At 34.4% G+C, this 15,436-nt stretch overlaps 1 protein-coding gene across 1 annotated transcript; it reads right to left on the reverse strand.

The window, feature by feature from the left end:
- Positions 1 to 5,885: 5,885 nt before the first annotated feature.
- Positions 5,886 to 12,561, reverse strand: LOC118440067 (pickpocket protein 19-like). Its single transcript, XM_085661207.1, has 8 exons — positions 12,346 to 12,561; positions 11,416 to 11,674; positions 10,741 to 11,022; positions 8,694 to 8,960; positions 8,494 to 8,550; positions 8,124 to 8,348; positions 6,664 to 6,948; positions 5,886 to 6,444 (listed from the first exon to the last, which is right to left on the reverse strand). Exons 1-7 carry the CDS (start codon positions 12,559 to 12,561, stop codon positions 6,674 to 6,676), a joined length of 1,581 nt encoding a protein of 526 aa, XP_085517333.1. The 3' UTR covers positions 5,886 to 6,444; positions 6,664 to 6,673.
- Between the last annotated feature and the right edge of the window lie 2,875 nt (positions 12,562 to 15,436).

Consider the following 15,436-nt stretch of genomic DNA (forward strand, 5'->3'; position numbering starts at 1 on the left):
GGTAATACAGATGGAAGAAAATTTTCATTCGAATTACAATCCAATATTGTGTTGAGCTGCGTCGAGAAGAAGTATTTCTCTCATGAGCTATGTGCTTTACCGACTCTGATATTAAATCTATGCTAGTAAAAAAAAAACGAACACGCATGTAGATTTATTTTTTTTTTGTCCAAAAGTATCTAACTGATTATCAAATAAATTCATGCTTTTACTTATATCACTTATTTATCATTCGTTAATGTCACTATCATTTCGTGATAATACATTGAGAAAGAAAATAGAAATAATTTAATATAAGACATTTACGAGAAAGATGATAGTGATGGAGTGGAATTATCTCAGTGAATATCGTTCTGATCATCCATCTTGGTTGTTACTTTGTTATGTCGATGTTTACATCGACTCGTTCATGATATCACTCTCGAATAAAATAATCGGTTTATTTACGTTTCCTGTACTTTCGAAGGAGAATCGTATCGTAACCGAAGCCATTAAAATATAATATTGTCCAGATTTTCTCTCATTGTATATATATATATATATATATATATATATATATATATATATATATATATATCGATTATTCGCCGAACAGTAAGGAATCGTGGGTATTAAGTAAATTCAAGATCAATAAACCATTGTGAATTTGACGATCGTTTAATTATACAGTGTGAAGAACTATTAAACGATAAATATTTTATCGTGGTGTTTAACAATAAAATATATAAGATTTAATTCGCAGTATAATTTTAATCGATAATCGACAGATATCGAGATATCGAATATTTTTATCCCTTTTCAAATATATTCAAAATTCATGAGTCAATTTTTTTTTTTTTTTTTTCAATCGATTGCGTTGAAGAAGCAATACGTAAGTATGCTTTTGAATTTGCAATAAAACGTTGATATTATCTAATTATGTAAATAAAAAAAAAAGAATGTACTAAAAATAGGGGAAAAAGAACTGTGTTCTGAAAAAGGATAATCGTCAAACTATCTTACGAAAAAGGGATGAAACATGATTCGGCTGAAAACGGATGCTCGTAAAGCATTTAACGAACGTTTCGTTTGATCGATCCTTCGTTACACTACAGCCTGAAGCTCTATGCGAGCTTGAGCCTCATAGTTTCCGTTTAACTTCAACGATCGACCTATTACTATTCATTCGGAAACGATGATACCGAATCGAGTGAAAGGTTCCAAAGTTGAAACGATTCCGACCTACTACTATCTACCGATCGATAGATAAATTCGATTCTCATATTAATTTCGTTCGATTTTATACGATAGTTGTTGGTTAAATCTAAGTGCTTAAGTTAAGTTCATTTTATCCTCGAGATATCTCGATCTAAATCGACTATCCTTTTGTATTTTGAATGTAAAAAATTAAGAGTCACGTTTGCTATGTCGACTATTGTTTTTTTATAATGTCTTCGTCTGCATACGAGTAGATCGAGGAAAAAAAATTTGATCTTAAGATCGACTCGTTCGATTAATACTCCCAAATTCTTTCAAATGTTCTTATTTTATTGATTAAGAAAAAAGAAAAGAAAAAACTAAAAAAAAAGGATATGCGAAATTTTTAAAAATCTAACGACGAAAATTTTATTTTATATCGTAAGATTTATCCAGCGATGATTATCGAAGATAAACATATTAGATTTTTCTTTAACGAGAGATTCCAAACGTTAAAAGAAAAACAATAGGAAGGCTATCAAGAAGGAGAGAAATGTGTTACATGGTTATAAATTGAGGAAGGTAAGAGAAGAAAGGTCGAAAGGGAAGTCGATCGATGGTATAGGAGACGGTCTCGCGAATAACGAGTTCTCGTCGTTCGCGTCGGATAAGTGCCGAGAATATCGACGAGCCAAGTGACGACGCGCCAAGAGCCGTTCCATGCGAAAGAGCATAATAGGGGAGGGGTTGGGGGTTGGTGCGGTGACGTGATGCTGAGGGGTTGGTTTGTATTCGAGACGACGGTAAAGCTACGGTTCGCGTTATAACCCACTTTGGTGCATGTACGTGGCAGCTTGCCTGTTTTACTCTCCTGGCCACGATACTCGTGTTGGATATACACGGTGTACAAAGAAAATACGGCAAATCAATGACCATAGTGCCTTATTCTTTCTTACTGTGAGAAATTAAAGAGGTAAGCTTGTGACAAAAGCGTGCCACTACAATGTGTTCGTCAGAAGAGATTCATTAAAATTATATTGGCTTCTAGCGAGGATGATGATGATAGTCTAAAGCTAACACTACTCATCATCATCATCTTTCTCTTTCTCTCTCTCTCTCTCTCTCTCTCTCACATCTCTTTGCTAAACATATATAACATTCTCGCTAGCTAACTTAGAAGATACTTATCATGGCTTGGAAACCGTCAGAGTTCTGGTCAAGAGCGGGAAAGAGAAAAAGAGAAAGAGCTAATCCTGTCGTTTCACGAGCCTCATCACAGACTCCTCCTCGTCACTTTTCCTCTTCCAAGTATAAATCCATCGAAATATTTCTTATTTGAAAATCATATCTCATGAATGTAATGACGTTGCTTTGTACAATTATTTTGTAGAAATGAAAGAAATTGATACATCTTATTTGGTAAATAATATTGTTTTCTATTACAAAGAACATCGAGAAAGCTTCTACATTTTCGGATATCTTATGCACAACGATATTGGGTGATACTGCCTTGTTCAAGAAAATTGAGAGTAATGCATTTTCACGCTTACGAAATCAGCTCTCTCTCCCTTTCTCTCTCTCTTACCGATGAAACGAGTACGAAGACGAGGGCACGGCGAATTGCAGGTGCGACCTCGTTCTCAAGCTCTTTCGTGTACGTCTGCTATATATTCGTGTCTCTTTTACATGTATATATATATATATATATATATGTATATATATATATATATATATATATATATATATATATTTGTGTATGTGTGTATGTGTATGTGCGTCTTATAGGAATGTGTGTTCACGCGTAATACGTGTCGCCTGATCTAGAAAAGTCGTACGTCTTATATACGAGAAAAGAGAAGAAAGATATTGCGCTGCTGGAAAGATTTAAACTGCAATGGACTGCAACTCATGGAGGTCGTCCAAGTTGAAAAGGGAAGCGATAAGTATATTGCCTACGTGTCAAAACTATTATACATTTTCCTCCTCAAATACGAATAAAACTTGTTGATGATTGATAAATCACGATATGTGACAGAGATATTTCATTTTTTGCGGAATATTTTATGGTTATATATATATATATATATATGTATATATATGATTCTCTTATTAATTTTTATCTATACGAAAAAAGTATCAGAATGTGTTTGATTTAATGATTACGAAAATAGGGAACGTATCTTTGTAAAATCGTCGTGATATTCAATAAGAAAAAACGATCCGATTATTATAGTCCCTTCGATTAAAAGTCAAAAGTCATGGCCGTACTTCGTTGAATGCGATTCGATAAGAACGACGTGGGACGATCATTATCGAAAGTAATTCGGAGGATATTTCTGTCACTTCGTCGCTTCCCAAGATCCCTGAAGTACTCGAGGTACGTGAAGGGTTTAGATAACAGCACATCGGAGAGTTCTTCCAAACTTTCTCACTTCCTTACCCAAGACCGGTCGTGCCACGGATTTCTCTTTCCTTTTTCTACCCTCGACCTGACAATCTTACCGCCTCCCTATCACTTCCCCTCTTTTGCTGTCGTCAGCTACGTCACACTGCAGCGACCGTCGTACAAAGAGAAGCTTTTCTTATTCTCTTTCTCTTTCTATCTGTCTATCCATCTATCTATCTCTCTCCATCTTTTTCCCTCCCACTCTTTCTCCCTTCCCTCCCCCACTCTCTCTCTCTCTCTCTCTCTCTTTATTCTTCTTATCTTTCTCACCTTTCAACTCAATGGACCTGTTTTCTTAGAAACTTTCAAGCAACAGTTTGACAAAATGCAGATTTCCTTCGTTTCCCTGACAACGATTGCTTTTTCTACACCCTTTTACTCTCACCCCTTTCATCTTTATTCTCTCTCTCTCTCTCTCTCTCTCCTTTCTTCGTTCTCCTAGTCTCGAGTAAGCTCAAACTCCTTCCACTTCTTCATCATCCACCTTCTCCTCTTTCTTCTCTTACCTTCTCTCGAGCAAACCACCAATCTCCCAAGCTGTTACCGATATCAGTAAGGCCACGTCGAACAGACATGCGCTGGGTGATAAGTAGAAGAAGAGAAGTAAAGGGAGATAGATAGAGAGAGGGAGAGAGAGAGAGAGAGAGAGAGAGTCTCTTAACACCAGACAGTTTTATCCATCTCGAAAGGCTAACGTCTCACGACGACCGATTCACCAACGATGCGAGCTTATAAAAGCTTACGAACTCGCGTCTCTTATCCCCGCTTTATTCCTTTCTACTTATTTCGTTTTTATTCCACTTTCTGTTCGTCCCTTGAATAGCAATACGCCTTTAAGAAGGAACACACGCTTTCTCTAAGCAACACGTTTAAACTTGATATATAATCGATTATTTCGTTTGACTTTTTTTTTCTGTCTCTTTTTCTTTCTCATATTTCCTTTTCTTTTACATCATTTTACTTTCTTTTACATTATATAAGAATTATCACGATTGAAACAAAATATCAATCATATTGCTTCGTTCCGATCGAATTGATATCGATTGTATCTGATTAAAGTTTTGCATTAATTTAATTATTATTTTTCTTTTTTACAATGGATTTTATAACAAATATGTATTAAAAATATTAACCATAGGTAGAACGAAGTTTAATTTTTTTTGTTAATAAAATAGAATAAAACGATGTCTAAGAGACGTTTATTTTATATTCGTAGGACGTTCCAAGTCAAATACTTCATTGCTTCTCGAAATATTTACTCCCTGAACTTATATAACAAATGCTTTGGCAAGAACTACATAGTCTTGGAAATTTACGAAGCTCGTACCGATTAAAGAGAATTTCGTACAGAAAACGTGGAGAATATTTCGATATTTTCGGGACTCTCGTGTTTTAAAAATATTCTTTAGAAAAAAAAAAATATATATATATATATATATGTCTATATTGAATCGTCATCGCGATATTCGAAAGAAATTAGAACGCGACAACATTTATGTATGTTTTGCTCGATCGAAAAAAGTATTTACGTAGTCGATGCTGACGTCATTCCTTCGCAAAACTCGTTTACACGTAGTACCTTATATCCTATAATTTTGTCGACTGCTGTATGTAGAAGTACTGTCTTCTCAAGTGGAAGGAAGGAAGGAAGGAAGGAAACGTCGTTATCAGTGAACGACGTATGATGGAACCGTTGTCGGATGCTTTGGAAAAGAGAAGGGAGAGAAAAAGAAAAAAAAAAAAATAAAAAGAAAAAAAAGAAGCTGTGCTTTGGCAATGCTTCCTACCTTTCAGAGCCGGATAAATCTTACACGTACGACGGGAAAACTTGAAGGGAGATAAGCGCTCGTACATGAGAGTAGGGATTCTTATTTTTCTTTTTTTTTTTTTTTGTTTCCTCTCCCTTCATCTTTTATATACGTACATATATACTGGATTATATAACAAAGTCGATTTGTCTTAAAAATATGGTGTACATATATATATATATATAAATAGTAGACGCTGTTACGTTACGGATTAAACGCAAGTTGACTTTTCTCATCTATTCTCTTTTTTTTTATGTACACATTGAACAATATACTAAAGTTTCCTTTTGTTTTCAAAAAACATAGTACACACATAGTATACATATAGTATACATATAGTATACACATAGTATACACATAATATATATATATATATATATATATATATATATATATATAGTGTAAAAATAGTATACATATACTGAATATGTTTTCATATCCATATTATACGAATACTAAAGTCCCTGTTCGTCGCTGTATATATACTCTCGACGTTGTTATGTTATGAACGAAACACAAGGTTACTTCTCACCTCTACTCAACTCCTCTCTATCTTTTCTTTCTTCCGTCCTTCTTGCACGTCTTACCTTTAGCTCTTCAGTATACTCATCGTAAATAATAAATGGCTAAATGGGAGGCCCGTTAGACAGCCGCGTACATTTAGTCCCATCTTACCCTTACTACCGGATGCGAAGCATTCCCATGGTGGTAAAGACGAAAATACGGAAACTATGGAACGATTTTACTTGGTACGCGTGATGTATCTCCGACAAGAGAAAGAGGGAAAGAGAAGAAAGGGGGAGAGAGAGAGAGAAAGAGAGAGAGAAATGTGAAGTGGTACTTGTCTCGTCACGTGACGTTTCTGCGCACTTTCTACAGCTGTTCCTTACCCTTTCTCCTTGTTAGTCGCTTTTTCTGGATTTCTTAGTACCGATTTAATGAAGTTGTTTACTCTACACTTATCTTCCTGTTCTCCATACACTTTTCAGGTTTCTAGAAAATCCGTAGTTTCATCTAGAAAATCATTATTTTCAATTTCATTTTGACATATTGATAAATAGAATGTAAATATTTTAAATTGTATTGAAAATAAATTTGGAAAAGAAACGAAGAAGATTTATATTTTGATAAATTTACTATTATTAATAACGTAATAGAAGGAACTTAGAGAAAATTTCATTATTAAAAATCTAAAATCCAAGCAGTGATAATATTCCAAGTAAAGTCAGTAACCGTGATTGCTTCAATATCTGTCGGGTTTCTGCTTCTCGTAATCGTAGACGAGTAGATTCGGAATCTTCCTCGATTGCGATTTCAGGGGTCCATAATCCAGAATAGGTAATCTTGGAATTACCGTTACCACAGATTCGCTCTCTCCTTGAACGTTAACTTTTCGCTTAGCCGACTTGTACCAGGAAGAAACACAACAATACAGGAGAACTAGAAGATAGTAAATGAGCTCCACCGCGCTTAGAAGAGAACCTCCGAGAAACAAGCCGATAATGCCGCCGAATGATACTGTAACGATAAGAATATAATTCGTATTCATCTAGAATTATTTCTGAAAAAAAGAGAAAAAAAAAAAAAAAGAAAAATTCAATCCAAAAATCTTCACGATAATTTGAAACAACTGTACGACTTAATTTATAATCATAATAATCTGTTCGTAAATTATAAAATCTTAGCGATAGATTTTTAAATCGAAAAAATTTATCGACAACTATCGTATGACTTTCCATCGAACATTATAACGTTTTTTTCGGATAAATAATTCCGCAGAGTGTTCGTAAATTCATCGAAATGATTCTTCTCTAATATTTCTCGCAAAAAAAAAAAAAAAAAAAAAATAAAAAAAACAAAAAAAGAAACGCGGATCGGTATGGGTAGATCAGTAGAATTTAATATTATATCCAACGGTATGTTTACTTTTCATCGACTTTCACGAGTGTGTATAATTGAAAAAGAAAGGTAGAAAAATCAATGGAAGAGTTTGAAACTTGATTCCATTTGGCGAGTAATGTGAATGAAGGTTTACTTAGAATTGGTAGAATGATCATTTCCGTTAGGTAGATAACGCGTGCACTTTGCAAAACGAACGACGAAGGTGGAATTAATTCAATATGAATGAAAAGTTTGGGGATAAATTTATGATTCTGTAGGCAAGAGTGAATCTATGTGAACCGTCCTAGAGAGTCTCAGAGTGTGGATAGGTATATGGTATGGCGCATGCGAATAAATTATGTAGTTTTAGCGTTCCGAGAACATCGTAATTCGGGCTTGTAAAATTTACTGGCTTTGTAAAGACTCGACGAGAGTTGTGAAGGAAAAAAAGAGCAATTTCGTTTGGACTGTTGAAAAGAGAAAGAAAAGGATAGTGAGAAGGGACAGTGAGAATGAAAAAAGAAAAGGGCAGAGAAACAGAGCGCGAGAGAGAGAGAGAGAGAAAGAGACAGAAAGAGATATTAAGAATCATATAATCGATGTTTTCTAGTGATAACGTGCTTATTAGGTTGTTAACGTCCTTTTGTCCGAATAGAAAGTCATTAGATCGGATCCATGCTAATCTCCGTGGTCTCGAAGAACATTTCGAAAAACAAAAGCTTCAGTAACAATGCTAGGCGTCGAGTTCTGAATAGGATAGAAGCTTCGTTGTGCCTTAGTTGGATATGGAAATGTAGAATGACGTCAATTACCAAGGAGGTCGAGTTTCGTTAAGACAATGTCGGTCTTATATCGAAAGCTCGTTTGCGTCTCGAAATGTATGTCCACGATGATATCCTTGCTTCCTGATATCGGTACTACCGTCAATCGTGGTTTGTAGAAATAATACTCGCATTCTGGTGGACAATCGCATAACATTCCTGGTTTGTCATCGAGTATCTGCTTATCTTGGAGCAGATAATACGAATTGAATATATCTGTATTAAATGAAAGAAAAGGAATATAAATTAAATTTAATCATGATGAAGTTTTATTAAGAAAAAAAAAATATATATATTTATCACCGACTTTCATCAATTTTAATTTATTATAATTTTAATTTTAATTTTTTCGAATACTCACCATTATTCTCTGCGAGACAAATTAGATCTTTGATATTACAATCACGAACGGTAGTAACTGAAACAGATACGTTCAAGTTTTATACACACACACATACATGCACATACACACACACACATATATATATATATGTTATCATACATAACACAAATTCTCAAGTATAAAAGTAAGATAAAGTAGGTAGTAGAGGATAGTCTCACTGGATGGAAATAGAAAGGACGGATTGCAGCCGCAGTACTTGACCGCGTAAGCTCGCTTGCAAAAAGATATGCAGGTTTGTTGGTTGTAAAGTCCGTTCTCGTCGTATTTGCACGGCATCCTGTCGTCGTCGAGCTCGAGGACTCGCTGTGTCGCATATCCCGAAATACAGTCTAAGGCGATGTTGAGAATAACGCCGACTGGTGTCATGGTGCCGCTGTTAGGCCAAACTCTCGGTCCTTGTATCATCACGTTTCCACCGTCCATTTCTTCTGAAACGTGACAGACAGACAAAACGACGTGTTCTAAGGTGGAACAATAGGTATTACATCTGTGTTATTGTAAAATTTTCTTTCTTTTAGTACTTCTTTCCTTCTTTATGCACTTCGCGAATTTAAATGTAAAAAAAAAAAAAAAAAAGAAAAGAAAGAAAGAATTTTAAGAAAAAAGAAAATTATATTAACTTTTTAATTCTTTCGTTTGAAGGAATTTAAGACACAAAAGAGCCGATAAAACGTCGACAAGTAATATCATTTGATTTGAAACATATCATCGAGACGATTAAATGGCCACCCATTTTTGAAATGATAAATTTATATTTAAAACGAATGTAAATGGTATTTGTCATATTGCGAACCGAGTGAAATCGTCCGTCGAATTCGATCAATAATTCGTCCGGTCGAAGAATGCCTGTTGGTTATCACCAACGACATTTCAGGAATTATGCGTACGTCGACATGGGATATCGGGAATTGATTCGGATATAAAGCCTTTTGCTTGTTCGGTTAACGAGCTCTGGATTGACATGCCACGCTGATGAAGTTACACTGTCACTGGTTTAACATTCGAGTTACATTAAGAGCAAACCTTGCGTATTGGTCTCTGTGATTACCAACGTAGACCCAATAGTTACCATAAGCTCGAATTTACTAATATATATATATATATATATATATATATATATATATATATATATACTGGTAACCACGTAACAATTTAATCAAAGATTCTATGGTAAAGGTAACTTGAAAAATCTTCATTTCTCTCGGAGAAAAAGAAAATGAAAAAAAGTATAAAGAAAAAAAAGTTGGACGCTTTATAATGTGCATCTGACGTTGCTTATTAACTTCTTGCTCACTGTAAAAGCGACGATAGCACAGTGAAATATTACTTTATGATAAAGTCCGTAAGAAAATGAGATAAGAAAATAAAAAGCTTAATATTATATTTCATTTTCTTTTATCGTAATTCACATATTTTCTCCCTCTCTCTTTCTCTCTTTCTCTCTGTCTGTCTCATCCATTGATGTGATTAATTTAAATTCAATTTATTCCCGATAATTCTAAACTGATTGATAGTCCGATTAACGTTATGACGTTAGTATATTATTCATTTTAAAATTGATAAGATAATTTCCAAATTTAAATTATGAAATTACATATTCGATTATATAGCACAATGTTATGATTAAAATGTTTTCTTTAACGTTTAATACATTACAGTAAAAGCCAAACATCTCTCATATAAATATAAACATATATATATATATATTATAAAATATAAATTTAAAAATATAAATTTATACATGTACCTTAGGAACACATCGTGCATCTTTGTCATGCACAATCGCAAATATCGTATTCCGTAAAGCATTAGAACATAACGTTCATATTTGTGATATATCGATGGGAATAAAACGTAGAATATATCATACGAGAGCAAAATAAATCGATACTTACGCATTATTTGAATTGTTTATGCTCATACTTGATTCCGTTCATTCTCTGATATTCGATATCGTATCGATTTATTATTTATAGAGTAAATTGAGCGAAATAATTACGATCTCGCGAATTTCTATATGTTTACGTTTATATAAACTACGATTTAAATGAGAATCCATTGAAATTTGTATTCATTCGAAATAAAGTCTTTGAATGAACGATAATTGGATGCGTTATGTTATACAAATTACAATTATAGGAGCCAAATGTATAAAGTGTTATTAATGAGCTATTAAACGAAATTATTAGTTTTTAAAAATCTTACTAGAGTTTGGTGGTTTTTTTATATTCTCCAAATTCATCCTCAGTTGAACGCCGCTCCATTCGCCGTAACCAGATGTTCTTCGCGGTCGCGTTTCCTTGTCTTCAATTTGATCTCTCCGTTCTTCTGACAACTCCGAGTTGAAGGAGTAACAAAAGCCATACTCTGTCTTTTGAACCTCGAAGATCTCACAGCAGTCACGATAGGAGTTTCGCCACCAACAACGAGAGAACAGATCTGAACACTTTGGTATCGTTTCCAGAAGTACTCTCGTCACGTTGATATCTTCTCGAAAATGACATAAGGATCGATAACCAAAATTCATAGTCGATTTGTTCTTGTTAATGCGATCGTATTGACATATTCGGTATAAAATTTAATATACTATAATGTAACAATAATTATGATATATATATATATATATATGTATTTTTTTTTGTCTCGACAGCAATTAGGAAATCATTAAAATAATGAACTCATTGTAACTACTAAGAATAAAGTTTCTAAGAATTCATTAAAAATAATGAGAAATATGATAAATTATTATAACAAGATATGCAAAGAATTAAATTTATTTCGTAAGAATCTTGAAATTTCTTCGAACTTTATCTCTTTTCTTTTTGTCTTCTACAAAGAGGAGTTGTAGAAAAATCTAAATTGAAATTCTATTCAACGTACCAGCGAGTTCGTCAAGATCTCGATTCTTTAGGAACATGAAAAGATCGAAGTCACCAAGATTTATGATCGATAGTTTCTCTAGTAATTCACGAAAAGTCGTGACGCTGCTTTCTTTCGTAGAATTAGAAAAGATTTTTTTCTCGAGATCCATTGCCGTATTCCAATCGATGTGCTGATTCGGACAAATGACCACGCTTGGAAAGGGTATGCCAGAAATTTTGTAATTCGTTGATTCTATGCTCGAGGACGTTGGATAAGTCTACGAGAAGAGATAAATAGTATTTATTCGTCGTCCTTTTTTTTCACTATACTTTTTTTTTCCTTTTTTCCTTTCTTTTTCCATAGATAGAACTAGGAAAGCACAGAAGTGGAAACGTTGATACCATTATCGTTAGGATAAAGGAACGTGAACTGTACGTTATGTTAAAAAAAAAAAAAAAAAAAAAAAAAAAAAAAAGAAAAAAAAGAAAAAACCAGGTGTAAATATCGACATTTTCACTCTAATGTTTCAATGTACCTTACATACATGAAATGGTTAAGAAAAAAAGGAAAAGAAAAAAAGAAAAAAAGAAAAAAAAGAAAAACTGTACAGGTTCATGAACTGATCGGTTTAATAGTCTAAGAGAATGTTTTAGATTAAGGCAAGCATCATTATCGAAGCGGCTCTTGCGTGAGCGAGATAAACTTGAAAATTTAAATTCGATTTAACTTGGAAGTCTCGTAATGGCCAATATATATGTATATACGTACAATATATATATATATATATGCATATGTATACGTATATCTGTGTATGTATTAAGGTAGGTGTTCGATGCAAAACCGAGTTCGGTGCGAACCATCCATCCATCCATCCACCCATCCATCCATCTATCATCGTCGACGTTGAACGATAGGGTCGTTTAGTTCGTTAGGGCATCGTAGAATCACCTGAAATTCTTCGGCTATCATGTAGATCGTTCCAATGGCAAAAATCGACGAAAGAACGACTATAAACAGCCAGAAAAGTCTCTCGAAGTAACTTAATTCTTTATCCGAGACATATCTCAAGCCGTGGACAGTTGTATGAGAGCAATAGCATTGCAAAGTCTGACAGAAACTTTCGAATCGTTTTCGTCGTTGTCCTTTTCCTTTTCGGTATTTCATGAACACTCTCGCGATTCTAATAGTTTCTTTTTTTAAAGGCATTATCCTATTTTATCTCTTTTTTTTTCTCTTTCCTTCGTAAAATTCTCCAAAGTGTGAGCTCTCGCAAAGAGTCTAGCTCTCTATATATAGATATCTATGAACTTCCTAATTTATCAGGTTCAACGATCTCTTAACGATTAACGTGCTTTCGCCCTCCTTTTCTCTACCCTTTTCTTCCTCCTTCTCCTCCTCCTCTTCCACCTTTCTCTTGCTCGTTTTCCTTCCTTAGCGTTTAATTATTTCACCACGATTAGAATCCTTGCTTGCAGGTTTCCTTCGAATCGATATCACTGTGCAAAAGAAAGAAACTCGTAAAGGAGGATTATATTATATATTTCTAATATCCGACCAGACACAAGAACTTTATTCAATCTAATTTAATTGATATGATTTTTATTGAAAATTGTCGTCAACAAAATATTATCTTGCATTAAACCGTGATTAAATTTTTACGATTTTTAGTCGCTCGAAAATTTTATATTCAGGCACTCGTATAAGTACGTATGTGAAGATAAAAGAAAATGAAAAGAATAAATAATAATCATTGGATATCTCAAAATGTAATATCTCGAAAAATGAAAAGATTCCGATCGATCTTAATCCAATAATCTATATCAAGATAAAGGATCAAAAGTTATGGCGAAAGAAAGTTCATTTTGAAAAATCTTCTCGTACGAAAGGTTAATCAATTGTCAAAGAGAAATCTAGGATGTTGAAAAGCAGTAAAAGACGATGATATGGCACCTTGACTAAGAGAATTAGTATGCGGGAACAGGTAGTGTCGTCGTCATCGTCGTCTCTCGTTTTCTCGGCTTGTTATCGATGATGAACGTGCCACCAAGGAGAGGTATATAAGCTGTAGGAAACGTGGAGGAAAACGAGGATGCGTTTATTCCGCGCGACGGATTCAAATTCACAACTCAACAGCGAGTAAGCGGTTGAACTTCCGCTCTAGCACGATCATCGACTGCATCGACACGGGCTTCGATTGAGAGAAATGTTCGTTTTAACAAGAGAGAGATAGAGACAGAGATAGAGACAGAGAGAGAGAGAGAGAAATAGAGAGAAATAGAGAGAAATAGTTAGATAGAGATGGAGATAGAGAAAGAGATAGAGATAGAGAGAGAGAGAGAGAGAGACTCGGTGAGCACTCGTTTTACTTAAGCGAAGGACTCTTATTACCGTCGTGGGTCTCGTTGAACTCGATTGACCTGCGTTCAGCAGACTACTCAAGTTACACGCCAACAAGCAGTACTACTGTCAACCAGGATTGGTATTAAATATTTGTGTTTCTGCATAATTGATAAATATATCTCAATGATACGATGTGATTTTTATATATACTTTCGTGGAATGAGATTTCTTATTTTCTCTCTCTCTCTCTCTCTCTCTCTCTCTCTCTTTCTTTCTCTCTATTTTTTTTCTGTTTGTTTTGTTTTCCAATTGATCCGATCGAAAGAGGCGGCTATTAACGTCACCTGAAAAATAATTGCAATTTATTCTCGATAAAAAATGATTGGTATGTTAATGACATTTATTTGTCAGATTATTGGAAATCCAGGAGTTATAATGGTCAGGTGCAAAAAAAAAAAAAGAAAAAAGAAATCTTTTTAACACAATGAAAAACCCTTATCGTTTTACTCGTTAGAAATCTAACGAAAGTATGAATGAAAAAAGGAAGAAAAAAAAACAAAAAAAAAGAAGAAAGAAAGAAATAAAAAATTATTCATACTTTTCTTTGGATTGTTATTATAATATCGATTATTCTCTAAAGTTTATACTAGAAGGGATCCCTACGAAATTGTTCCTTCTTTATCATATTCACTTTCTCTTTCTCGTTGATATCGATAGAACGACGATTAAAATGAAAAGGGCATCGCCGCAAACGAGAGGTGACGCGAGAATATTAATATTGACATCAGCCCGTAATATTCGTTCGTTCGTTCGTTAATATCGTCCGCATGAAGAGCGCATTAATTCGACAGCGATTTGATTGTTCGTTTCTGCCCTCATTTCCGGGGAACGAATCACCGATTCCGCGTGTCACATCGATGGATTTTCCAAACCGATTTAGCGGCCATATCCGTCGTCGAGCGACGTGTGCGAATTAGTTTATCAAACGTAGATCGTATGCGAGTGTTGCTCAAATTTCCAAAACTTTATTACAATGGGAACAATTTTGAATGCCACATACGTTGTCATTCATAAGTACATTGAAATGTTCGTATTTTTATAAAAAAATTTATTAATATTTAAACGTTTAAATGAAATGTTAATATGATTTTTAAACAATTACGTACCTTTTCTTTAAATTTTTATAGAAAATCTTGTAAATTCTTTCGATAGCTGTCGATAAAGTAACCGTATTTAGATTCAAGCACGAAAGATAGGATGTTCGTTGTAGGTAGGCAAGGTTTGGACTGAACGATAGCGTATAAAAAAGGTCAAAAGCTTTCGTTGGTGTAAATGTATCCTTGTTCCTCTTCCACTCTCTTTCTCTTTCTCTCTCTCTCTCTCTCTCTCTCTCTCTCTCTCTCTCTCTCTCTTTTTTTGTTCTTCTGTATCAGCGGATCAGTGCAAATAGAATCCAATCAATTATCCGCTTGCGAAGGTCCCGCCGTCGGTCGAGGAAAAGCCGGCACATATTTGATCGTTCATCCGACGTGATCAAGATAATCCGTTTAACGTGATTGTTGGGCAAACAGCATTGGCACGAACGAGAGAGAAGGAGAGAGATAGACAGACAGATGCCTGATCTCGATGTCCGCGAATAATGAAGAAGCTCTTCGAAAGTAGGCTGCTAGATCGTGCCACAAATGAGCTATTTTTTTTT

This window comes from Vespa mandarinia, chromosome 14, assembly GCF_050613455.1.
Source record: "Vespa mandarinia isolate Hongniang chromosome 14, ASM5061345v1, whole genome shotgun sequence".
Taxonomy (NCBI): domain Eukaryota; kingdom Metazoa; phylum Arthropoda; class Insecta; order Hymenoptera; family Vespidae; genus Vespa; species Vespa mandarinia.